Source organism: Nesoenas mayeri (assembly GCF_963082525.1).
Source record: "Nesoenas mayeri genome assembly, chromosome: Z".
Taxonomy (NCBI): domain Eukaryota; kingdom Metazoa; phylum Chordata; class Aves; order Columbiformes; family Columbidae; genus Nesoenas; species Nesoenas mayeri.
Window position 1 is genome coordinate 63,058,586 of NC_137542.1, and position 25,791 is coordinate 63,084,376.

Below are 25,791 nucleotides of genomic sequence, written 5' to 3' on the forward strand. Positions count from 1 at the left end.
CTGAACTAGCATCATTACAAAGAATTAATTCAGGCAAATACTTAATATTTTACAGTGAGTTTAATGAACAAGAAGGCAGGAAATGCAGAGGAAAAGCAGTCTCTTGGATATGTTTTCTTCTGGAATATGATTACCCAACACGTGTTTTCTTTCAAGACTCCACAGGAAGTGGAGCATTTCCACTTCTTGAGTCTTTGACCCCATGAGTGCAAGGATTCATTTTTTAACATTGTGATGGAAATTTCAATTGCATTTCCACGTTATTAAACAGGAAATATGGCTTGTAGGTTGTATTAGCATGATATCATCTTGTTTAGGTAAAGAGGTTTGACTGGATGTAAACATCTTTCTCTGACTAATGAAGATTGTTTCAAAACTCACAGTGGGGAAGCCCAGCACACAGAAACTGTCTATATGGGGCGTTGAGAACTATATTATGTTGCTAAGAATGTGAATCATCAGTTGTGCCTCAAAAGCAGTTGCACAAAGATAAGGCTCCATAGTGGTAGAAGAAGAAAACAAGAATAGAGAATAACATTTCCTCAAAACGGAGCTGAGCTAGGTACACAGACAATAAGATTCCCACATACCTGTACCCAGAGCAGAGGGACCCAACAAGGGCCATTCCGAGAGGAGACCTCTACTTGCATCAGTTCAGCCTTCTGGATATGTAGCAAATGTGGAGTCTGGCTGCCTTAAAAGGGTGAGATTCTCTGCAGGACTTTTGAATTCACTTTCCATCTTGGTTTAAAAAGGCATGGCCAAATTAAGAAAAATATGTGACAAACCTTATTACTGAATATAAGTCAGAAGCAAGTGAAAGCACAAGCAGTGGGTTTTAACACTGGCGCTCTGGTGAGAAAAGCAATTTGGGATGGCACGAATGGAATGGCACAAAGAGAAACAGAGCAGAGCTTGAGTTAGCAGACTTACTCTGCCCCGCTTTCCTAAGTTAATGAACAAAGAGTAGACTACTGGAGCCATCAGGAAGGAGAGCTAATATTTTTCCACCTGTGTTGCAGTTTTGTTGTATACATCTCTGGAAGGGCACTGGCTAAAATGAAGCATAGAGGAAGAAGACTTCCTAATACATCATTCATTAGCCATCCTCTTCATCACTCCAGAAATCTTGAACACCTAAGCCTGGCTCCCTTGCTGGGAGTCCATACTCAGCAATCAATGCAATGCATATGGCATGTTGTGGTGTATGCTTCCAACCAAGAAGGGACTAACATGAACATAGCAAATCTGGTTAAAATGTGCAAACACCATGAATAAGATTCTTTCAAGAAACAGGAGTCTGCTAAGTCAAGCTCTACCACCAGACAACCTGTAATGAGTAAAACTAATTAAAATAAAGTTTCTTTGGCGAATTTTAAATTTTACGATAGTTGACCATCATGGTTAATACTATTCTAATAGTTGTTGGTCTTCTCTGTCTTCAGGGGCTATTGTACTTCTTGTCGTTTCTGCCACTGGGATGAGCCTTTCAGCTTTACTGAATGGCACTAGACCCTAAATCCTGCTTCAATTTAGACTGAAAAGAGTTTCTGATAAGTGATCAGTCAGTTCAGTGACCCAAACAGACAAACAATCAGTATTGATTATATCAGTTTGACAGCACTGATACACACATGTTATCAAGTTGTGTTCCTTGTGGTGTGTAAGAGATCTAAACTGGCCACTAAGTGACTCTCTGTGTTAGATATAAGTGAGTAGGAGCAGAAAGGAAGTGCAATTCCTACTGGGAATTTTGTTTGTCTTTACCAATTCCTGTTGTTTCTATATTCCACTTCATCCAGATTTAATGACATGATTTAGGTTAAGAACCAGCATTAAAATCCACATAATTTTACATGTGATGAGATTTTAGTGTGTTAGCCTTGAACCATAGCCTGCAAAAGTTGAACCTTATTTTTCTGTTGCCCATTTCTTCCACACTGGCCAGGTGGCGTGAAGTGTTGGATCTGGATGTTCTTCAGAATTACATACAGAGATGGACAGAATATACTACTTTTAAGTGGATAGTGCATAGCAAGACAATGTAAAATATTACCATTGCTGTTTATGTTTACTCCAAACATATACAGAGGCTTCAGATTTCAAAATAAGTTGTGCAGTACATACAAGGAGGTGGACACAAGCTACTAATGAATGGCACAGAGAAACAGGGCTCAGATATTATTGGAGAAAAGAGCCTTGAAATAATATTAAGCCTATGACAAAAGCCACAGATGCAAAACTAAGGCCAGCATTTTGCTCTTAACTTGGAACTTGCTGAAAAATAATTATTTGTCTTTTTTTTCTTTTTTTAAAATTTTTTTAAACATAGTTTAGAAATTTAAAAGTCATGTTTAAGTCAGATTTAAATATAAAATATTTCATCTCAAATATCTTGACTGCTTATATCACAAAATAAACACACTTCCTAAATTTTTTTTTCTAACTATATCATATTTAAATTACCAACATCAAAAAAATCCCCACTAGTTTTCCATACTAATGGAATTCGGTCACTTATCTCATTTGTAAATAGTAGCAAACCACATCTTGGGCTAACATTTTGGTGCTGCAATGTGTAGCACAGGCATTTGTTAATAACTGAAAAATGTAACTTCTAGAATTGATAAACTAAACAATGAACTTTAAATTTTTTGAATTGTCTTCTTATGTGTACTTTTACTGACTCTTTCAATATGACTAAGATGATGACTGACACAGAATGTAGTGATAGCTATTACTACCCAAGCTAAGTTCACATATATGAGGAAGAGGAAAATTAATGAAAAAAACATAATGACCTTATCTGAAATCACAAATTCTTTGGCAATGATTCAATCACTTAATAAATGTTGTCAGACATAATTAGGAAAAAATACTGATAAATTTTCCCTTATGTTTTATACCAAATTTTTTTCTTTGAAACTTGAAACTTCAGACAGCTCATCAGCTGATACAAGCTGTCTTAGTTCCACTGAAAGCAATGCCAGTTTCTGTCATCAAAGTATCTGCCCCTTTTGTCTGCTAATTTTATAGGTGTATTTCTGTTTAATTTTTAATGCTAACATTTTAAAGACATCCCATAGCCTTTTGCACAACAGTAGGACTGGTGAGGAACTCTTTACTGTAATCCAGAACAGTCCACAGCATATGGCTTAGAAGAAATATATTTACTACCATTTACTCTCCATCCTTGCACTTGGTCTAATAAAGACATCACCACTCCCTGCAGCCTTGGCATGGCTTCATTCTTAATGGCTTTCAGAGAGATATTTTGAAAGTCTTAAATGGTGAGACATACCTGGAACTGTTAAAAATCTGAGAAAAATAGTTAAATAATGTATAAACTGTGAGAATAATGAAATCGGTTTTGATTATTGCTTTTCTTTGTTTTGATATTATTAAAAAACAAAAACAAAACAAACCACTTTTGAGATGCTTTAATTACATTATACCCTATATTGAAGTTTTGACCTAAGTAAATCTACTAGGTGGCATTCTACAGCCACATGTGTTTATAACCATTCTGTGACAAAGAAAAATGTATTACAAACATAAATATAAACCAAACTTTTCTGGAAGTATTTTATTTTTCACATAGTATACTGTCCTGATTCTTGCTTTATTCTTACTTGCAACAGCATAAATATTTGCATTAATTGAGCCCTGCATTAAGAAAAATCCACTGTTTTAAAATGGCAAAGATATTCCAGATGCCCCAGATGAGAATAAAACATTTATTTTTTTACAGAGTGTCAGCACCAAAGAGTAAAAATACTTATTTTGTTATTCTCTTTGCTGCCCACCCACGTGGGCTTTTTATCTCCCTGTAGTAGCTGTTACCTTCTCCTCAGCAAATATAGGGTATAGTTAGTAATCTTAAGATTCAATCTACCTAAAAATACTTCCCAAGAAAGAGGCATTGCCACAAGTTTTTACCATCTAAGCACATCTGCCAAAGGTCAGTATTCTCAGTACTGATGTGGTCTGCAGAGTTTCTTGATTAATGCTGCATGCATTATTATGTTAAGATTAACATTCTCTGCACCAATACCACTAGGTAATTGACTTGCGTGTCTGTACTGTTACAAAAGCTCACAATGCCATGGCCAAATTTAGCATGTAGTTTTGAATAATATGACTGCTTGCATTTTAAATATATAATTATCAGTACGGTTTTAACCTTCCTGGACATGCCATTGAAAGTGTTTTAAGAGGTAGCTTAGCAGTTTGAAGTTGTGGTTTTGAGTAGCAATGTATGCAAGCAAACAAAAGTGAAATTTAAACTTTCATAGAGAAGTTTCTAAATCTCTGCCACTCCAAAATATCTTTTGAGTTTGATTTTTGACATCTGAGCACTCTACTAAGTGTTGAGAATCTGAAGCCTTTGCACCATCAGTCAGGAGATTTGACATTTGTACAAAGAAGGAAATAAATAGTAAATGGCTTTTTCCAGTTACATCAACACCTGGGTTCTTGTGTCAGGAAGCCGAAGTCCTACCAGACCTCCACATACTAGAACAGTAGAAGCAAGAAGAATAGGGATTGCTTTGGTGATACCAACAAGAGAACCGAATATTAAGTTTCCAAGTACAGCTGCTGCTTTGCATAGTGCATTCAAAAATCCAAAACCTGTTGCCCTAGAAGAGAAAACACAAGAAAGTTTAAAAAATGGGTCAAAGAGAGAGAGAGATAAATCCTCAGTGGGAATAAATCACTATAGCCCCAATATCCTACATTGAATGAATCTATGCAAAAATGAATTCTGTCCTTGTCTTTATTAATAAATAAATAAATAAATAAATAAATATCAAAGCTCAGCTGCTACAGCATTTTATTGAGGCAAATTCATTTGACTGCCTCAGAAATCAAAATGTGAAATGAATGACTGAATAGATAACTTTAGACCTCTATAGTAGAACAAAGGACTTGCTAATAGAAATTCAGTAACACTTAAAATGCTGGACTGGGACTCTGGAGGTGGGAAATCTTTTGAGAGCTACTTGGTGATTTGGGAAAGAATCCACCAGACTAAAGGATGATCATCTTCAGATACTGCATAGAAATGAATTTCTTACAGGTAGTACACATGTGGAACGAGTGCTTTTTCAAATGGCTAACGAGATCTCCAATAATAATTGTTTGTCTCTTAGAGCTAAAGATACTTTAAAAAAACACTGGTTGGTGCAGAAGAGAAATCTGAGAAACTGTTGTGGTTTAACACTAGCTGGCAAATAAGTACCACACAACCACTTGCTCACTCTCCCACTGGGACTAAGTGGCAAATTGGAAAATAAAACAACAACAACAAATCCCAACAAAACAAAACAAAAACCAAACCACAAAAATTCCCCACAAAACCTAAAAAATGATGACAACAACAACAACAAATGAAGACCATTCAATAAGACAGCAAAAAGAAAGGAAACAACAACAATAATATTAGAATATACAAAACCAGTGATAGACAGTGCAAGTGCTCACCACGCACTAATCAATGCCCAGCCTGTCTGTGAGCAGTGATCCTCTGATTAACTTTTTTCCTAATTTATATACTGAGCCTGACATCATATGTTATGGAATATCCTGTGCTCAGCTGGGGTCAGCTGTCCTGGCTGTGACCCCTCCCAGCCTCCTGTGCATCCACAGCCTTCAGCTGGGAAGTCCTTGGCTTGGTATGAACATCATTTGGCAACAATCAAGCCATCAGTGTATTATCAACATCCTTCTCACTCTAAATCCAAAACACATCACTATACCAGCCACTAGGAGGAAAATTAGCAACATCCCAGCCAGAACCAGGACAGAAATTTCGGAAAAAAAGGGAAGATAAATAAGTTATCGACAGAAAGTATGACCTGGGCGGCTCAGAGGGGTTTTTGCATTGCAGTGGTGTGATTTTAGTAGTCTGAATTAAGTATTTTGGATGTTTAGTAACTGTTCATAGGTGTGTTATGCGAACTGGCATCACTTTCATAGTCTGTGTTTTGATATGAGTCTGTAATTCATAGTTGCAGGAATAACCTTGTCCTACAAAAAATATTAGTACAATAACAGATTCTCTAACATTTCTCAAATCTCTTAGAAGCAAAAGAGGGAAGGACTATGTCAAGGTCACTGGGTTAAAATAAGAAGAATCAGGAGGTTAGAAACTTTCTTTCACAAAAATGTTTATTGTTAATGTGAAATACTTCCATTAGAAGGAAAAGAGCTGTAGTTGTTGTATTGAAGTAAATGGGAAGGAAAGGGAGAAGTCCTGTGCTCAGATGTAGCCTGAATTCCTGGGAAGTATGAAAAATTTCTACTGGGGCTCCTAATGAGCAACCCAGAGAATCAACTTGAAGTAAGCAGAATTGATCCCAGCTGAGAGCAACTCCTGATGTTCTTCATAGAACAATTTCCTTATTTTGCTGATGGCAAACTATGGTATCAAAGGAGAAGCAACTGATGGAAATGGCCACTAGCTCATCTCTTTTGCTGTTCTGCAAACCTGGCCTCTGGATCTCAATAGTGTTGAGCAATCAGGCTCTTTGGTGTCCTACATCCAAGGCTTATACGGGGTGAGAGGTAAAAGCTTCTGTCTAGTGAAGTTGACCAGGATCCAGGGAGTTTCATCCTTGTTCATGCCCTATCTGGCATGGTGTGCTTCAGAATTATGCCAGTCCTGTTATATATGAGGACCTCCAACAAAAGAATGATGAAGGCAGGTCCAGATCCTTCTCACATATTTCTAAATCATTCTAGTTTGCTCTAAGAAGCAGAACTCTAGTTGACCTGCAGAGTAAACTCCAGAACCTGAACAAGATTCAGATATGTGCTAATTTTAAGTAATGGTACTTTGACTGTCAAATCCTTTAATTAGTTAAAAGGATGTTTGCAGAACAGAATTAAGACAGGTTAGTTAATTATGTTAATTAGTTAAGTTAATTAAGACAGGCTAGTTTATATACCTCCAAAAGTTTTTGGTTTTTTTTTCTGTTAATGTTAAATACTCCATGGTTGCAGACCAAACTCCAACCTCTTTGACTAAAATACTATGAAAGTAAGATCAGAAGAGTTGACACTTTGTTCCAGTGCCATCTCTGTGTACTACACGCCTTTTCTGACTCCATGATGAGACCCAAGTTAAATTCTTTTGCTGCGTGATTATAATCATAATACAGTTATTATTAATTTGGCTATACGTCTTTCACAGTTGACAGCAATGTTTCTGTCTTTTTAGAATAGCCGAGATTTAACAAAGTAATTATTATTTTGCCGGAAGTGATAATAATTCCTCCCTGTGCAAAATATGGCAATCATCCAGGTATCACATGACAATAAGTATCAGCGATATCTAAGGAAGAAGATACAGGACATTCTGATGGCAGAACAGAAACTACCCAGAAACTACTACTGAAAAAATAAGCAGAAGAGACACAGGTGCACATCCTGAATGTTCCAAGCCCTTACATTTTGTTTGGTCATTTCGTTGTTTTGTTTTATTTTAATTTCATAAAATCTGCAGTACTTTTACATAATACTTTGTGCCAAGAAAAGCTAAATGTCCTGGAGATAACCATCTCCAAAATGACATGCTCTGCTGTCCAACAGTGCAGAAAAGTGAGGGCTGCCTGAGAGCACAATGCTGAGAGCAGATGTGGAAACTTCAGAAGTGTTGCTTGTGAAGCTTTCTGACCAAGAAACATTTGCAGCAGCTCCTTGAAAATGCCCTCCTCAGAGGAGGAATGAGAAAGTTAAAATTCGCCCATTTTAAGGAAGACTTTTGGAGGAATCAGTCCAAAGGAAGACTGGGGGGATACACTGAAGGAAGGAGCAAAGAGCCACTCTACTGGAGTAATTGTTTAAAGATTATGAGAAGAAAATAAAATTTCTATCATAGAAATGTCTGTAACACAAGGGCAGATAGAGTGGAGCATAAGAATAATATCTGGAGGAATCTGACTGGAACAGCGAGAATCTCTCAAGAGGGAAGGAGCTCCAGACTCCCACGTCTTCTAGGGTGAACAAAAGTGCAGATAGGATGGAGGAGTATGAAGAGGAAAGACTGTGGTAAAACAGACTTTTTCATAAACTGGTAGGAACATGTTAAAGACAACACAGCCAATCTGGAAAACAGAGTTTATGTGATAGGATAATAACAGGCTGAAGGTATTTTGAATGAGTCAGGGGAAGAAGGAGAAGAAAAGTCTCAGAACTGTTGTAATTTTGGCCTTGTTTATGCACAGAAAGTATTTATAAAGTTATGGTGGTGACTGGTTGTGATCAGTGTCTGCATAGGTAAACACAGTATCTTTGACTGCCAGTACTGATGTAAAACCAAACTTGCCTCCAAATAACGGGAACATGAAAAATGAGCGTTCACATAGGGAAAACAGATACTTAGTCATCAACAGCCTCAATATATTCAGAGAGGTATCAGAATTCCCTAAAGAATACATAGATCTAGCTAAAGTAAATTCAGATAGATACAGCCAGGAAATCTTTGGAAAGGCAACAGCACAAAACATATGGGGATGCTTTACTGATATTCAGGGTTTTATAATACTTTATAAAGTTAAGCTGTTTCACAGATGTTATTTGCTTATATTAACTAGCTATAACAGGGGTCTGAACGTAATTTTCTGAGCAATTTGGACCATTTCTTTTCATGTGCTGGGGTCTACAGATAGCACCTTCAGGGCTGCCACTGTGATCTAGTTCTGTTATAGATTATGTATTCAATACTGTCCTACTAAGGTCTAAAGTAATTTTGTAATACAATATATCTTATATCTGAGCAAAATTAGGTATTTCTTTGGCACTGAAACACTGTTTCTCCTTTATAAAATGGACTTATTCAATTTTCCCAATTGAAAGGGGTCATTATTACACTGATCGCATTAATGTTATCAAATTATCAACAGAGAAGAGTAAAACAAAGTAACCCCATTTTTACAGCCTTTAGCTGTCCTGATGATATAAAATGAACAACACAGCAGAAGTTTAATCTCTTGATTCTTAAGCAGTTTTCAGGCACGTCCTTTTGCCTAAAATATGCACACCCTCGCCAGGATCACTAAGATTTTTATAGGCTTAAGCTGTTACAACCTATACCTAAAAAGCATTGTCACTGTTCAACTTTCTGCCTTCATATCCTTCAATTTTAATACTTTGTTTGAATGTGAATTCATTGTGTGCTAATAGTCAGAATGAAGTCATTGACCAAATTGTTGAGCCGTAGAGATAGCAAATTCAGACTTGTTCTTTTAAATAAGCTAAAATGTGTATTAATTCATATCTTTGTAATTAATTCCACTGAATCCAGGGGAGAAAAAATAGCAGGTAATAACATACTGCAATTCACACACATGTATGAGCATAGTTTTCTCTTGCAGTCTTTGCTACAGTGTTTCGGTAAAGTGCTAGAGTGTACGGAAAGTCCGCAAATGATCAAAGATATTTGATGTTCCTTCTCAGCATCATTAATGAAGTGAAAAAATCCAAAGGCATAAGGCCATTAATATATACAGCAGTTTCCATTATGTTCATCAGTTACTGGGTGAAGCACTAGCACAAAAATGTCTTTCTGACTTTGTGAGCAATTCTTATTACTGGTCAAGGGAATGTGGTAGCAAGAATCCCTTGTCCAGCTAGAGAACATCAATAAATCCTGAAGGCACATCAGTAGGATAATGCTGGTGAATCAATTTTGGATTGCCTTTAAAAAAAAAAAAAAAAAAAAAAAAAATTACAGATTTTAGTATTGATAGGAGAAAAATGCAGAAGTCCTATAAAGTTATCAGATCTGAGAGAAAGCTGGATGTTAGAGAAAAGGAATTTTCCCCTAAGTACTTTTCTTCTGTTGCTAGGAAAGCTGTGACAAAGAAAAACAGTTAGATCCCTTTCACCCAAGCCCCACATAAAAATGGCAAGAGTCCAAAGAGTTAAAAATAGAGGGATTATCCAAGTCTTTAGATTAAAGGAGCTTGTTTCCTGGTTGCCACATATGGTCCTTCTTGCACCAGGTGCTTATATTCCTATATAAACTACTTCAGGTCCACATCTCAATTTCTGACAGTCAGAGCACGTGAAAACTTCATTGTCGTGCACTGGAGTGCTGCTGGATGTGTAGCACCGATATTTGACAATCTTCTTGCCAGAGTTAGTGCTAAACCTGTCCAACACTTTACAAAAACCTTTGAATATAACTTCTCCGGGTGTTGATGATAGGCAAAGGCAGAAACAGAGTTTCTGTATGTACTGCAGAAACCAGACCTTTTAAGATCTTTTTAAAAATAAGTACACAGATGCATGTAACAGCCTGGCCAATTACATCACTTAGTGTGCAAGTAAAGCTGTGGAATTTGCCTTCCTGCCTTGGACTACTGCTTAAGGCATTGCATAGGTTCGGTGTGTCATGCCTTAAAAATACAAACATGGAATTTCAGCAAAATGCTTTTGGACATCATCCACAGGGTGGCAGTAGAAAATAGGTGTCAGGAAGTCTAAGTTGATGGTTGCTGTTATGACTCAAAAAACCAGAAAACTCCTCCTCTGACAGCCACAACAATAAAAAGTCAGACTTAAGATATTGTGTGAATGATGTTTTTGTTACTCTGAGGACAGATTTGCAAGACTCAAGAAGAACAGAAAGATATAAATATAATGAACTGAAGATAAGTTACTTATTTCTTAATTATGACCAAACCCTTATGAACTTATTGCTGAGATATTAAAAATAGGCAAAACAGGATGACTTCACTTCTACAGCACACCTTGAATTCTAAATATTCCTGGCCAAGATTCAAACCCAGATGTCTGGCAGCTGTAGTAAAACTGATGAATTGTTGGTTATCTGATGCAATCTGACCTTGATTTACTGTGCATGAGATGAACTATTTTTATTCCATTTTCTGTTTAGTTTTGGCTTATGTGTTGTATCCACTCCTTGACAAGAATCTTGGCTTATAAAGCTGGCACTTCCCAAGTTAGTTCATAAGAAGATATTTATCATTTATGTGAAAGTAACGATTGCATTTTAAAGTCATTAAAATCTCCTGTTACTTCTTCAGAGAATTTTAGCTTTCTTCTATTCATATTTACACTACAGGCAGAGCTAGGAAACTGTGAAATGTTATTGCAAGCCCCTTGGGTACACACATTACAGTACAAGCCATAATTACCTCATAACACAATATTTTTTCCATTTTACTCTGCTGATGAACAGAACAAAAAGAGCTTGAGGGGTAAAACATAAATGTAGTGAAGAAAACTTGGTTTCCCTCATCTGCTGTCAAAGTTGGAAGGTGCAGTGTGTATAAGGTAAGTGACTGTAAGATGAAAAAGCAGAGTCTTGCGGTTAAGGTACTTAAGTGCTGTCCAGAGAAAGGATATAAGCCCTGACCCTGTCACAGAACTCCTATATGCTGCTAGCAAGTCACTTAAAGTGAATTAAGCAGTCATTAAGTATACATTTGATATTTTCTGGGTGCTCCACTTAGCACCTTCAGGTTTGTGTTGGTGAAGTGCTGAGGACTTTTTACGGCAGTGGAAGTCGTACTTTCAGCTCATGCCCTCTTCTAAAATACGCTTGCCTTAATTTCTACATCACCTCCTTTCAAAGCAGTGTTTGGAAAATATGCAAAGTTTCTAAAAGAGGAAAAAGCAAACTAGAAGCACCCACAACCATTCTCTCCTTCAGAGCAGAGCTTCCACAGCTATGGAATAGTTTGGTTTGGCTCTCAAGACCAGTCAAAGACTTGTCAGGACCTGCTGATTGCTGAGCAGTTCAGGATACCACAAGCCATCAGGAAGATAGCACAAGAGACAAGAGAACAGACAAGACAAATCATAAGTTAATACAAGTTCTTTACATTATGGAGCTGGTTTAATTTAGTCATTTATTGGAAACTAGCTAATTGATAGCTAGCCATCATGAGTATCCTTTAAAATTTTTGTATTTGAAAGCGAAAAAAACCCCAATTAATTAAACAATTATTCCTCACCACCATATGTGTCATCTGGAAGACAGAAACCTACCTATGTCTAGGACTGGTAGCATAGCTTCACCTTTTAACACAACTTTGTGAACTTTTTGAAATCTATATGGTCCCTCACATCTCTTATCTTAGCAGCTGTACAAATCAGCTGAGATTGTATTAAGAATATTCAGTCAAAAGCTATGCTATAATGGCACATAATTTGAAAATACTCATCAAGAATTTAGGACAAACTACTGAATTACTTGAAACCCAGGAATTAGTAAATTAAAATATAAATAGGTAGATGAATGTGATTACATGCAGAATCCAAATCTGTTAAGATTTTGAAGCAAATTTAACTCTGCCCTGTGGGCAGCTGATGAAGAAGAAACTGAAATGTGTCTTGTGTATCATATATGCTGCACATTTCCAAATTGCTTACAACACCCCTACCTGGCAAAAAGCCAGTATGATCCCTAAATAACCTGCAGTACGATTTATGAAACACCTTTTGTATTTCTCTGCATGACACTGGCACAGCCCCAGCGGTTTGGCAACTGGCTGGTCTCCAAGAGGAATCATACAGGAGGAAAAGGAGGGGCTGTGCAGCCTGGTCTCTTGTGTGTGGTAGCATGAACTGGCGTCTTTCCATACATTTTTCTTCCAGCCCAACCTCCAGCTGCACTTTGTTGCTGGTTTGTGGTCACTTACCTGGTTGGGAATAAGAAAAAGGTGCATATTGGAATGGTAAAATAGTGACAAAGTGGGGAAAGTTGTGCCTAGATTGCCTTTTGAGGAAAAACTGGGAGCTGTTTTCAGGACCAGATTCACTCTGAATGCAGCTTTAAAACGAAAGAAGAGATCATCTTTAGTTTGAAGGACCTTGTATGCAAGAACAAGTCAGGCAGCTTCCTGTACCATATACGCCTGGAAAAGCTGTTCAGCCCTACAGTCTCCTGCAGAATCTGGAAATTCCTGGTAAACTGTGGCAACTCATGACAGGCCATGGAGATCAGAGGGGTCTTAGAAGGAAAGACAGGATAGTCACACATGGTCAGCTGTAGGTGCTAAATTGTAAGTGCTCTAGACTAAAAAAAAAAAAAAATCAGATAAAAAAGTGTGAGATACAAACTGAGTCTCTGCAGGTATTAATTTTCAAATAGTTCTATGAAACATGAAGAAGCCATGCCCCAGTCTAAAAACCAAATGTCTAGGAAGTGACTTCTAGTGTAGTCCATTTCTTTATAACCCAGCTCTCAAAAAACTGGCAGTGATGTTTCCATCAACTTTGGAAAAAAAAAGCTCATCCACAGTATAGTTCAGCAATGTCTTTCCTGATACAGACATATTTGGCCTATCAGACTTTTTATACTGCTAGTATAAAGTGACAAGTTTTCCATCTGAGTTTTTGCAAAAAACTCCAACAACTCAGCTGCAAGTAAATTTCTGAGGTGGAATTCAGATAACTATTATTGCACATATAAGCTTTTTAGAAGAGAAAAACTGGGAAGAATTTAATACACTCCAAAACTAGCAGAAACTATTTTTGCTTCCATTAACCTCCATGGTTTTTTCTATTGTTTTTCTTTGCTTAATTTTAAGAAAATATTTGTGGCTGCTACATTCAGGAATACCAAAAGACAGTGATTTCTAGAGAATATTTATTAGAATCATATAATAGAGTTTTGCTGATGGAATCATTCTTGCCCAAACAGCAATTTTCTGAGGTGTAATAAAAACAGTAGTACTTAACACTAAAGCTTACTGCTTTGGATTCATAACTCCGTGGTGAGGTTATTGGACACAACCACAAGAACAGACATCAATTTCTTGTGTGAGTTAGAATACCTTTTTTTTTAAATGCCAGTGTAAAGAAAATAGAGAAGCCAGTCTAGGGTCTTCCTCTCCTGATGAACAATAACGAAGTCAGTTCACCTCTGTCTGAAAACTTACACTTGCCAACAAGGCATCATGCATTTATAAACTAGAAATCTTTTTCACCATATTTGAAAATTCTAGTGAATGACATCATGAATAACACTGTGACAGGATAAAGGACACACTGGAATCTGGGTAATTTTAGATCAAATTTATTTAAGGGAAGGAGGGACAAGAAATATCCTAGTCTATTGAAGAAAATGTGGCTTTCACATTTTTACACTCAACATACAACAGAGTATGACTTGAGTGTTCTTCCTTCAGTTCATTAAGTGACATAAGATCAATATTAAAAAGTATCCTGTATCTCAAAAAAAAACCCATAAGAAACCCCCACGTTGTTGTCTAGCAGCAATGCTTGCAAGACATGAAAATTGTCCTGATCTTTTCTGTGAGAGCCCTAAAGAGTCAGGAGCAGTGCCTGAGACATTTTTGTATCCGTTCTGAGTATGTACACTCCTGGTGACCCTGCGCACGTGTTTTTAGCAGACTGATTAACAGCTCAGCATGGTTCAAGTTCAGAGTCTCCTTCAGAAAATGCTGTTCAGATCCAGACAGTGATTTTTATTATCATCCCCACCATTTCACAGCAAATAGACAAATGCAGTTATATTGCTATATTGGACCAACTACTGCCTTCATAGCCAGTTGCACTAGGGGAAACCCAGAAATATTCCATTACTGTTTTCAGAGTTACTAGTCATTAGCTGTGTTTTAAATGAGATTAGGAGTTAGACGTTCTTTTTCATACGAAAATACATTAGTTATATGTTCCTGATTAAGTGATAATTGATGCAAAATACATACCAAATAGCTCAAAAAGTATCTTTTTTCCCTTTACCATTCATAAAAAACCAAAAATATTTGTTGAGCCCGCTCAAAATATCGCTACTACTGTAAAGCTCATACTGAATCATTTCTATTTACCATTTCTGCTGGTACATATAGTGTCAGTGAGGCTAAGGGAGGTGTATCTGCACGTACCTTCTGTCTGTAGGATACAGCTCCACAGTAATGACATCTAGAGAGTTCCACGCTGAGATGGTGAGGCCATTGTAGAGGCATAGCATACCTATCATCATGGATTCACTGGTCCCAAACCACAGGAAAAAACAGCTGATGCCAGACAGAACCATAGAACCACCTAGGTATGAGACAGTTGAAATGAACACTAATTGGAGCTGTATTTAAAGAATGGTCTTTGCTTTGTCGAATGTTTCTGTTCATACAGTGTAGATAAATAACTGACCCATATATTTGCATTAAAAACTAGAGAGAACTCCTTGGCTGGTAAGACTGGCCAGGCAGACAATTGTAAGTGGCTTATTAAAAAACCAAACAAATACACAAACAAAAAGAACCAACTCCCCCCCTTACCCTCAACCCCCTCCTTAATAACAAACACCTAACTCCTCAAATACTGGGATATATCATGAAGTATCATGCTGGAAGCCTCTCTGAACTCCCAAAACAAGCTGCCAGTGGAAAACTACCCACATTCTTCCTTGTTCATCCTCTTCTGCAATTGCATGAATGTTATTCATATATTGTAGCAATAAAAACAGTGAGTGGGAATTGCATTTATATTCTCCTAGATATTCTCCTAGAAAATGACCACAATGAACTACCACATAGTTATTTAAGAAAATTGAAAACGGATTTGTCATTGCAGATAATCCAGAGGAAATAGTTTTCAACTATGTCACTTTGCAAAACAGATAACAGAGAAAGGACTGCTGAATCTTCTGAGGAGATGCTCCACTACTTGAGGGTCATTTCTATACATCTCACTTTCTTTTCAGCTGCAGCAAAGACAAGCCAATGGTCAGCACTCTCCAAAATCTCATCCCAAATGCCTAAATATGTATTGGTCTTGTAGTATCAGTGCAAAACAGTAATGACTTATAATGTGGCATACCAGAATCATTTTTGCCTAGGATTTCTGAATCTGAGGCTTTTTAAAACTGCACTTCAGATACTGCATAAATGACATATCTGTAGAAGAATGTTTTGCACCTTTCTGAAACAAATCCTTTAAAAAGAAAACATGTTACTTTATTGGGAAAGCTTTAGGTTTTTATGTTTTTCTGCATTTTAAAGCTAAGCCCCTACCTAGCATTGTTAACCGTCCAATTCTATCCATCAGGAGAGCAGACACAATATTCCCTGGTAAGACTGCAAGCGTTCCAAGGAAATTAACAAAGTAGATCCAGTAGGCACTGTAGTCATCATCGAAAGAAATCTGACATCCTGTTCTGATATGGAAAAATGTGCAATTTATCAATTCACTGTCAACAAATTTATATTGCTCGAGATCTGTGGAAAGAATAAGAAGAAACATTTCAGATAACAGCCATCTCCATGTGCAGCTTTTGATTAAAACCATTTCAAGTTAAGGCAACTTTAATGACAAATCATGGCTTTCACTGCTTCGTAAAATGGGATTAGTTATTGCTATTAGTTTTGATACATTTTTATCTTAATAGAAAAATTTTCAAAGCTCATGGAAAAGAGAAAGTAAGGCTTGCAATTAGGCACATTATATAAATATATATCAGCTCTAATTGGACTCTATTTGGTTAGGATTTTTCAGCACTAGCTGGTCTTGCATAAAAAGCACTGGGTATCTGCAATTTTCTATCACTTGGTCTTGCTTGGTATGAGGCCTTCTATTTCCACATCAGACATCCTTTCAAATGAGACTGTCAATCATACCCACTTTGGTTTAACTTCCTTAAAAGGTAAATACTCCTACAGAATTCAGCTTAAACTAATTTTCATTTCCGAGAAGGTATCTTGGTCTTCAGCTTGAACATGGATGAGTTACTACATGCAAACATTAACGCCATTCTTCTTTGAATACCATTTTAGAGATCTCTTGTTATACTTTCACTTTCTTTCTGTTCCTGTCAGCCTTATAACCCTGAATCAATAATATCTTCCTTCCAGGCAAAGAAAGATAGGAATTGCTTCCTCTGAATCATAACTCTCTTACTATTAATATTATGATTGCTGGTGCTAGAGGAAAGCAATAAGAAGCGCCCCATCTTTCCAACAAACTTAGTTGGCCATGTTCTACTTTCAGTTATGTTTTATTAAACAAAAAAAAAAAAAAAAAGAAAAAGAAAAAAAAAAGAGTCTTCTGTTTAAACATACAAAAATATGCATGCCTGTTTTTGCTAGAATACTTTGGGGACAAGGAATGATTACAAATTAGGTAGTTTGAATCCCACACTCAGATTCTCATGACACAGCAAGTACAATGAACAAAGAATTTAACGAGTCTCATTTAGACTAAATAAAAATACACTAGTTAAAGTTACCAGTAAAGCAGTAAATATATTTTCTCCTCTTCAGACTGAATCTCTTTAGAGATTATTAAAATCAAAATCATGTTAACTATTTGAGTCAATATTAGGCCTGCAGCCTCATGTGTGTGTGGGTATGATCCTTTCACTTTTTTGCTATAACATCACTGAGGTCTGTTGTTTTTTATAACTTTAGTGCTCTACAAGAGAGATTCTTGTATGCCTTATTAGAAATCCAGAAATTATAAATGTAAGATGAGAACATGCAGCTGAACAATGGATGTTCAGAGTTTTTTTACTTTTATTACCTGTGTTGTAGAAGGTGGTATTCACAAAAGTACAGTTCCTGAAGTATGTGTTCAGTGAAGTAATGTCTTCAAACACACAATTCTTAAAAAGGGAATCTTCAAAGGTCACTGATTTAAACTTCATCATAATAAACCTGCCCAATACAAATATTTTTTGTCAGTCTGCCTTCATAGGTTAGAAAGAGCAACAGGTGAAGTTGATGTAGCATCAGAGGTCTAAAAAATCTCAACCCCAGAAAAAGTGATTCCCTAAAGGCATTCTTCAGTCACAATTAACAATTAGGTGATTCTAGAACACTATCATTCAGAAAAAGCATTAATAAGACAAATATCTCTACATAACTTCCTGCCACAGCCAGTAATATAATTTCTTTGTCAGTATTTCAGTTATTACTTGTTGTTGATCATCAACTAAAACCAATGTCATGACATCCATAGAAAAGCCTTGCAAAATCACTATTGCAATTTGACATTACAGTCAGAAATTGGGAGGTCAGGCTCCAGAAACTCAGTCTCTTGGCACAATCAATCACCTGCTGGTATCAACAAGCTAGAAAGAAAGAATTTTTCAAAGAACCTTTATTTCTCCAGATGAACACACTGGGCTCTGTGTCAGGCTCAAATCCAAAACATACCAATCCAAGTGTTTAAAAAGGGTTTCACAAAATGGTTTAGTGTGAACACAAGAATTATGTTAGCAGTTAGATATATAGATATCTAACTGTAAGTATGTGTCTGTTACTCCTGTGTCTTTGGATGAAATTGTGATTACTGTGTTCATAACATGCATAAAAAAACTGTCAGTAGCTTTTCTTGTTTCTGAACATAGACTCACAGAACAGTTTGAGTTGGAAGGGACTATCAAAGGTCGCCTAGTCCAATCCCCCTGCAATGACCAGGGACATCTTCAGCTAGTTCTGAGCTGAGAACCCTGTCCAGCCTGGCCTTGAATGTTTCCAGGGATAGGGCATCTACAACCCCTCTGGGCAACCTGTTTCAGTATTTTACCAGTCTCAGTGTAAAAAATTTCTTCCTTGTGTCTATCCTGAATCTCCACTCTTTGGGAGAGGGAGAGGGAGAGGGAGAGGGAGAGGGAGAGGGAGAGGGAGGAGGGGAGAGGGAGGGGAGGGGAGGGGAGGGGAGGGGAGGGGAGGGGAGGGGAGGGGAGGGGAGGGGAGGGGAGGGGAGGGGAGGGGAGGGGAGGGGAGGGGAGGGGAGGGGAGGGGAGGGGAGGGGAGGGGAGGGGAGGGGAGGGGAGGGGAGGGGAGGGGAGGGGAGGGGAGGGGAGGGGAGGGGAGGGGAGGGGAGGGGAGGGGAGAGGAGGGGAGAGGAGAGGAGAGGAGAGGAGAGGAGAGGAGAGGAGAGGAGAGGAGAGGAGAGGAGAGGAGAGGAGAGGAGAGGAGAGGAGAGGAGAGGAGAGGAGAGGAGAGGAGAGGAGAGGAGAGGAGAGGAGAGGAAAGGAAAGGAAAGGAAAGGAAAGGAAAGGAAAGGAAAGGAAAGGAAAGGAAAGGAAAGGAAAGGAAAGGAAAGGAAAGGAAAGGAAAGGAAAGGAAAGGAAAGGAAAGGAAAGGAAAGGAAAGGAAAGGAAAGGAAAGGAAAGGAAAGGAAAGGAAAGGAAAGGCTAATTGTATTAACAGGAAAAGACCTATTACCTAATGAATTGCCTTGTGTATTGGTCAGAAGAATGGTCTTTTAACACATTGGGTTTTAGTTACTATATAATTTCTCATTTGCCACAGACTCCAATTAAAATAAGACTGGAATTCTGTGTCAACTCATTAACATTTTTCATATAGCACTTTCCATTTTAAAATGTTCCTTAATTCCAGAGGAGAATAGAGAGAATTTAGCCATTAAATTAGTTAGTTGGAACAGAAATTATAGAGTATGTGTGCTACATTCTTCTGGTGCACTTTTTACCTTTGGACAGGAAATATATTTTGACTATATTAAAATTGGTGTTGCAATGATTTGAATTAAAACCCAACAGAAATGTAATTAAATAAAACGTCAAGTATTTCTGGATCTTCTAGTTAAGAAAGAACATGAAGAAAACACTGAGCTTAAGTGTGAGTGGAGTACTGAAATGTTTGTGGAGGAAAAATATCAAATGAGGTCATACTTTCATGGAAAATGCTTTGTGAATCTCAAATGTCTTTCACAAGTCTATTTAATTTGCATGTTTCAAAGAGTAAATTAGTGGTTTAGAGTATAATACATTAATGCTAGATTTAGAGTTCTACAAGAATTTTCAGGTCAAATTGAGAAGACCTCAGCTGATAGAATTATGTTGGTTACTAGCAGTAAATGGTTCTTTGTTCTTAGGAGAATATCTGCCTCCTGGTAAGAAGCAGAACTGGGAAGCTATACTGTGATACTGTGATACTGTGACATAACTCCTTGTTTTAGTCTGTAATGCATAAATCTTAACTGTCTAAAAACTTTTATGAAAATAACAAAAAACCCTTATGAAAATGATTTTAAACCCCAATATTACCAAAATAATTAATTTCATGCACTTAGATACAAATCTTCCTATGGAAATAATAGTTACTTAGCACCATGACATCCACAAGACCATTAACATGGTTGTTCTGCATATTTCTTAAAAGAAACCAGATACCTAAACCAGCTCTGTTTAATTTCTCCCTAAGTTATCTTGTTACCTGTCAAGTTCAGATACAGCATTAATATGTTTGGATTCAGTTAAAAAACATGAAAGGCATTGCCAATGTGTTGAATCCTGGTTTTGAGCTGTTCATACTATTTATTGATTTACAGCAACATTTAGCTTTTATTTTCCTGTTCTAAGATCCTAACCTCTCAATGCACAGCATTTTCACTGAAGCATCTTTCATCAATATAAGAAAAGAACCAACAACAGAGATGAAAGTATGTCCTTCCCCACCTCCCTACAACAAGCCACATGTCTTGAGTCTGAAAACCTTTGAATCACATTGTGAAAGGAAGTAGCATTAACTTATGCTTTTTGATCTGTTTTTCGGGGGGGCAAGGAAGCTGGGTTGCATGGGAAATCTTCACACAAGACACACTAGGTCATGTACAGGTTCATTTCTCCCCATGTTCCTCAAGTCATAAGAAATAAAGAACTGAAATAAATTTCCATTAAAAAGTATCAAAACCATACATTATTAGCTAATGGACAAAATATTAGATTATTAGGACATGCTTTAAAACGATGTGTTTGTTTATTCCAGCAAAATCAGAATGTTAGGAGGTCTCTAAACCTGTCGTTGATGTATTCTCCATTGCTGTGAATCTGATTTTCCAATGTGAAGTTGAAGACGAAATGGGAAACCTCCTCATTGCGGAAATGTTTCACTCGTGACGCATAGTCATCTGATTGTAGGTGTTTAATGACATCAGGAAACCAAACAGATAAGCCATAGTAGCTGTGGAAAACAGAAAAATCTCAGTCACCAATCTCACTTATTTGGAAATCTGTGCTAGATGAGGATGAGCAGCTCTTTTGGCCACTTATGTGATGGAGCAGTTGCTCCATCATAATAAAATCCTCTATAAAATGAAAATATTGAAACATGATGAGTCAGGCTGGCAAGCAAGACCAAACTAACTGATAAATACAATGTTTTGTGCAAAGATACTGAATAAAACCTTTCCAAATAAAAAAGATAATCATAGTGGCAGAGATTTGCATGCATATGATCTGTCTGTCAAGTCTGTCAAAAATGGTTTAACATCTCAACCGCTCTTACCCAAAAGACAGGGTGAACCATACAGCAGTAAGTTTGATTGTATTATCCTTCACTGGATAGTTGAAGCACCTCATAAACGTCAACCAAATCTGTAAATCATTAGGAAATACATTCATTTTAAATCATATTTGAACTATTTTCTTAAATTATAGAGCTTTTTGATTCTGATTTGCTTGCTTTTTTAGGACATCAGGAGAGCTGATCAGCTCTTTGACAGGTCATACCTGTAATTCTCATACAAGAACGTTAATCTTCAGCTATAGCCAGTTTGTTCTCTTTCTGTGTTTTTCCAGCTTTTTTTCATAGAATCACAGAATGGTTTGGATTGGAAGAGATCTTTAAAAATCATCTAATCCAACCTTCTTGTGATGGGCAGGGACATCTTACACTAGACCAGGTTGCTCATCCAATGTGACCTCAAACACTACCAGGGACAGAGCATTCATAGCCTCTGGGCAATCTGTTCCAGTGTCTCACCACCCTCATCATAAAAGATTTCTTTGTAATGTTTAATCTAAATCTATCCTCCTTCAGTTTAAAACCATTGTCACTTCTGTCACTACAGGCCTTGGTAAAAAGATTCTCTCCAACTTTCTTTTACCTCTCCTTTATATATTGAAAGGCTGCAATAAGGTGTCTCTGGAGCCTCCTCTTCTCCAGCCTGAACAACCCCAGCTCTCTCTGTCTTTCCTCATAGGAGAAGTGTTCTAGCCCTGTGATCATTCTTGTGGCCTCCTCTGGACCCACTCTAACAGGCCCATGTCTTTCCTGTACTGGGGATCCCAGAGCTGGATGCAGAGCTCCAGGTGTCTCACAAGATCCTGTATCTCACAAGAGCTGAATACAGAAGCAGAATCACCATGCTTCTTTATATGCAGCCTAGAATATGGATGGCCTTCTGGGCTGTAAGCACACATTGATGGCTCAGATTCTTTATCCACCAGCGTAGACCATGTCCATTTATTCACTTCTTCTCTGATCAGAACAAATTTTCCTAATCTCTAGGCAGCTTCATTTCACTATCTCAAACAAACCTGAGATCTTGTCAGAGAAGTTTTCTTCTCACTTCCTTTCTGGTAGATTTCTAACAGCTGTCAAAAGTTATTTTTTGACATTTGTAGTGTTTGTGGGTTTTTTTTCTTCTTTAATTAATGAGGCTTTTCTGTATCTTTATTACAAGTTTAAATGGTTCTGCATAATTTTGATTTTACAAAAAAGAAGAAAAGGACATGGAACACAGACCAGTGAGCTTCTATTGAACTCTCTGAAACAGGTCTGAAGTCATGCTCTTGTAAAACATTTTACATTATTAAAAATACATGCAGACACAAAGCCTTATAAAGGTTTTATTATTACTCATTTACACCATTCATTCATTACTTTACCATTTGTAAGTAATATGGCTGCCTCAAGAGATAATTTTTTCATCTCATCATGTGTCATCTCTTCCCATAGGTATGCGCATATAATGCATATATTTGCATTCCCTGTGCATATTATATTGTGGCTGGGTAACTACTTGCCAACATTTGTGTGAAAACCAATGCAGCTTTTTCCTCCTCAGAAGCTGGGACCATCCTCTCTGAGTCACCTGCCCCTCTTCTGGGTCAGGAAACCAGAACACTAACTGGGTCCCCAGCCTCCTCATTGCACGGAAAACATAGCATTGCAGTTGTCACCAGCTCAATCAACCCATCGTATTTTGGAAGGCTAATCAAAAATAAGAAAGTTAAATAAAGAATGAACAGATATGTTGTTACTTACACCATATAGCTCTGTGCGAATTCTAACAATACACCTCCTGTACCAGGTTCCTGTATCACTCTCTATTTCTATGAGCTCATCTATCTGCTTTGGAGTTTTGATTCTGTTAACCTAGAAATAAAAACAGAACAGCAAATATTTGCATTTTCTTGAATCATTAACTGCCTGTCAAGGAGTATTGGAAAGTTTTAGTAAATTCCATAAACTGAAAACAAGCAGATACTAAACCTGTGTCTACACTTGGAATGTTTTGGAAATACTATATAAAGGAATAGTAGTACACTATCATGCCTTATGGATGCAACTGTTTTGGAAAAGTTCTACCTTCAAAGCATGCAGGAAATCCACTTCCTCTGACTTAAACAGGCTGTTACTGTCAGATTTTGCTAGAGTGTTGCTGTACATACCTCTAATGTCAGAAAGGATAAAACATTATTGAAACCTGCAGTTAAGCATGTCCAGAGTTTGCTATCAACTGGTTTCTGACTTGCTATCGCAACATTGCTGAAAGTCTATTGCTTAAAGACACAGTAATGAAAACAAAAGTATGTGAAATGTCAAGAATTAATAGCTGAATAATATTTTTCTTTTGGTCTTATTTCCTGTAGTGCAAGACAGAGAACTCTCTTTGGCTTTTGGATGTTGACTTTAACTATCCTTTTTAATGAAAAGAGGAAAAGTTAGGTGAAATGATTCGGAACCATACATGTTATTGCTGTTATGTGCAATCATCTACTCGATCTAAAGTGGAATGAGATAAACAGATATCAAGGAAAAATACTGAATTACTAGTGACAGAGAATGTGAATTATTATTATTATTATTATTATTATTATTATTATTATTATTATAGCATTATATGCTAATTTTCATTTTCATTGTCCTGTGTAGTAGAACAAGAATGTGTTATATGGTCTTCTCAGCCACAGGACCTGAGAAATATATACCATTGTATGTTTTTGGTTTCAGCTTCCACTCTGGTCCCAGGTTCATACCAATATCACAAAATCAGTGTATGCACCCACAGTTTATTTAAATAGAACACAAATAGAAAGAGAATGGAAATAAAATAAACAAAATGGGAGAAGAGTCTGACTTATAAGGAGGAAGGGAACAACAGACCGCGTTTTCAATGGTTGGCTGCACTTTCTGCAGGTAGCAATAGTTTGTGTTTCTTTTTAACAGAATTAGGACACCAACATCCACAGACATATTGTATCATAGTGGATTACAGGACATCAGGTAATAGCAGTATTGATGTTAAAGCTCTAGTTTTCAGCCCACTGCTTTTACAGATATAGACTGTTTAAGATGCACCAGCAGTCTCATCTCATGAACAAAAACAAAGAAAAGCCCACTAAGTGGTTTCTGTAATGACTTTCATTTCTGAAACACTGTTGCTCAGTGTCTTGCTAAACCATGACTGTATCAAAAGCCTGTACCCTTCTTGCCATGCTTCTTCTAGTAGCAATAATCCTGTCTGCATCATTCCATTTTCTTAAACTACTTTTATGAAGCATTTTCTACCAAAGACTGAGTTGAGTCCTCCAAGATTATTTAAGATCTCATACACACAGATATCCTCAAACGTCACACCACCAGGCACAAATAGCATGCCTTTTGAATCACACTATGTAAGTCAGTACAACTCTTGTAGGCTCAAGGGCAACCCTTTCATTGCCCTGGCCACCTGACTTGTTCGGAGCTGTGGAGGTTCAAGGAAACATATATATCCTAGGACCATTGTGTGTGACTGGGGACAAAAAGCACCTGGCCTTCATGTTTTTTAACATAAGAATGTCCTACTGAATCAAGACAATGGTCCACTGAACCATGCAAATTCAGCTGTCAGTATATGAAGAATGAAAGAAAACACAATAAAGAATACCTATTTCAATGAAAATGGAACTTCTGATTAAAAATAATCGCTAGAAATAGGCATTGTTTTAAATTTTACAAAATCAAGACAAGCTGCAAAGGAAAACATTTGCAGAGAAATTATTAATTGATATGTAGCAATGAAGGAGTGGAAAGAATTTTTGTTTAAGGGATAAAAAGTTTTTTTTTTTTTTACTTAAACATTGAAATGAACTTATCTAATGAAAGTGCATTTTAAGGACCCAGCAAGGTAACTAAGCTTGAAAAAACCTATTAACTTGGATAGTCCCATTAACAGAAGATACTATTAAAATCAACGTACTACCAGTTCTGTTACTGTCACTGCTCTCAGGAGAGGTTTTCAAAAGCATTAGGAGTCACCACCTCCTCAAATTCCATGGTCAGTAACTAGAATACATCCATTTTAGAGTTTCTGACTCTAAAACCAACTGTTCCTCTGTTGATTCCTTCTGTGTTCTAAAGGTTTGAAGATGAAATCCTCAATAAAGTGAATAACAAGAACAAAAGTGACTTGTGAAAAAATTTCTAGGAAAAGATAACATCAATATAATCAGGAAAATATGTAAAAGAAAAAACCACTAGAACTATAGCAGCAATAGAGATTAAGTTGCATCAGCTAGAAGATCTAGAAAACATACTATCAAAGTTTTTCTGTTGTAACTATTGGCATGAAGTAAAGGAAAATAGTAATGCATAAGTAAGAGAATGGTACTGGATAAAGGAATAGGGCTTAGGAGAACTGTGTGTATAAATTACTGAGACAAAACATCACAATATCCAAGACTAACCTAGAATAAAAAAAAAAAAAAAAAAAAAGGAGAGAGAGAGACTAAAAGGATGTCCCAAACAGATAACACATAAGGTCTTTGCTTTC

At 37.0% G+C, this 25,791-nt stretch overlaps 1 protein-coding gene across 1 annotated transcript in view; it reads right to left on the reverse strand.

The window, feature by feature from the left end:
* Nucleotides 1–4,456: 4,456 nt before the first annotated feature.
* Nucleotides 4,457–25,791, reverse strand: part of SV2C (synaptic vesicle glycoprotein 2C) — a gene marked incomplete at both ends in the record, with an annotated part of 81,097 nt that continues 59,762 nt past the window's right edge. The window contains 7 exons of the mRNA XM_080363020.1: nt 4,457–4,640; nt 14,886–15,045; nt 16,014–16,217; nt 17,518–17,651; nt 20,766–20,930; nt 21,255–21,343; nt 23,019–23,129. Coding sequence (XP_080219146.1) covers nt 4,457–4,640; nt 14,886–15,045; nt 16,014–16,217; nt 17,518–17,651; nt 20,766–20,930; nt 21,255–21,343; nt 23,019–23,129 — 1,047 coding nt within the window. The remainder of the gene's footprint in view (nt 4,641–14,885; nt 15,046–16,013; nt 16,218–17,517; nt 17,652–20,765; nt 20,931–21,254; nt 21,344–23,018; nt 23,130–25,791) is intronic.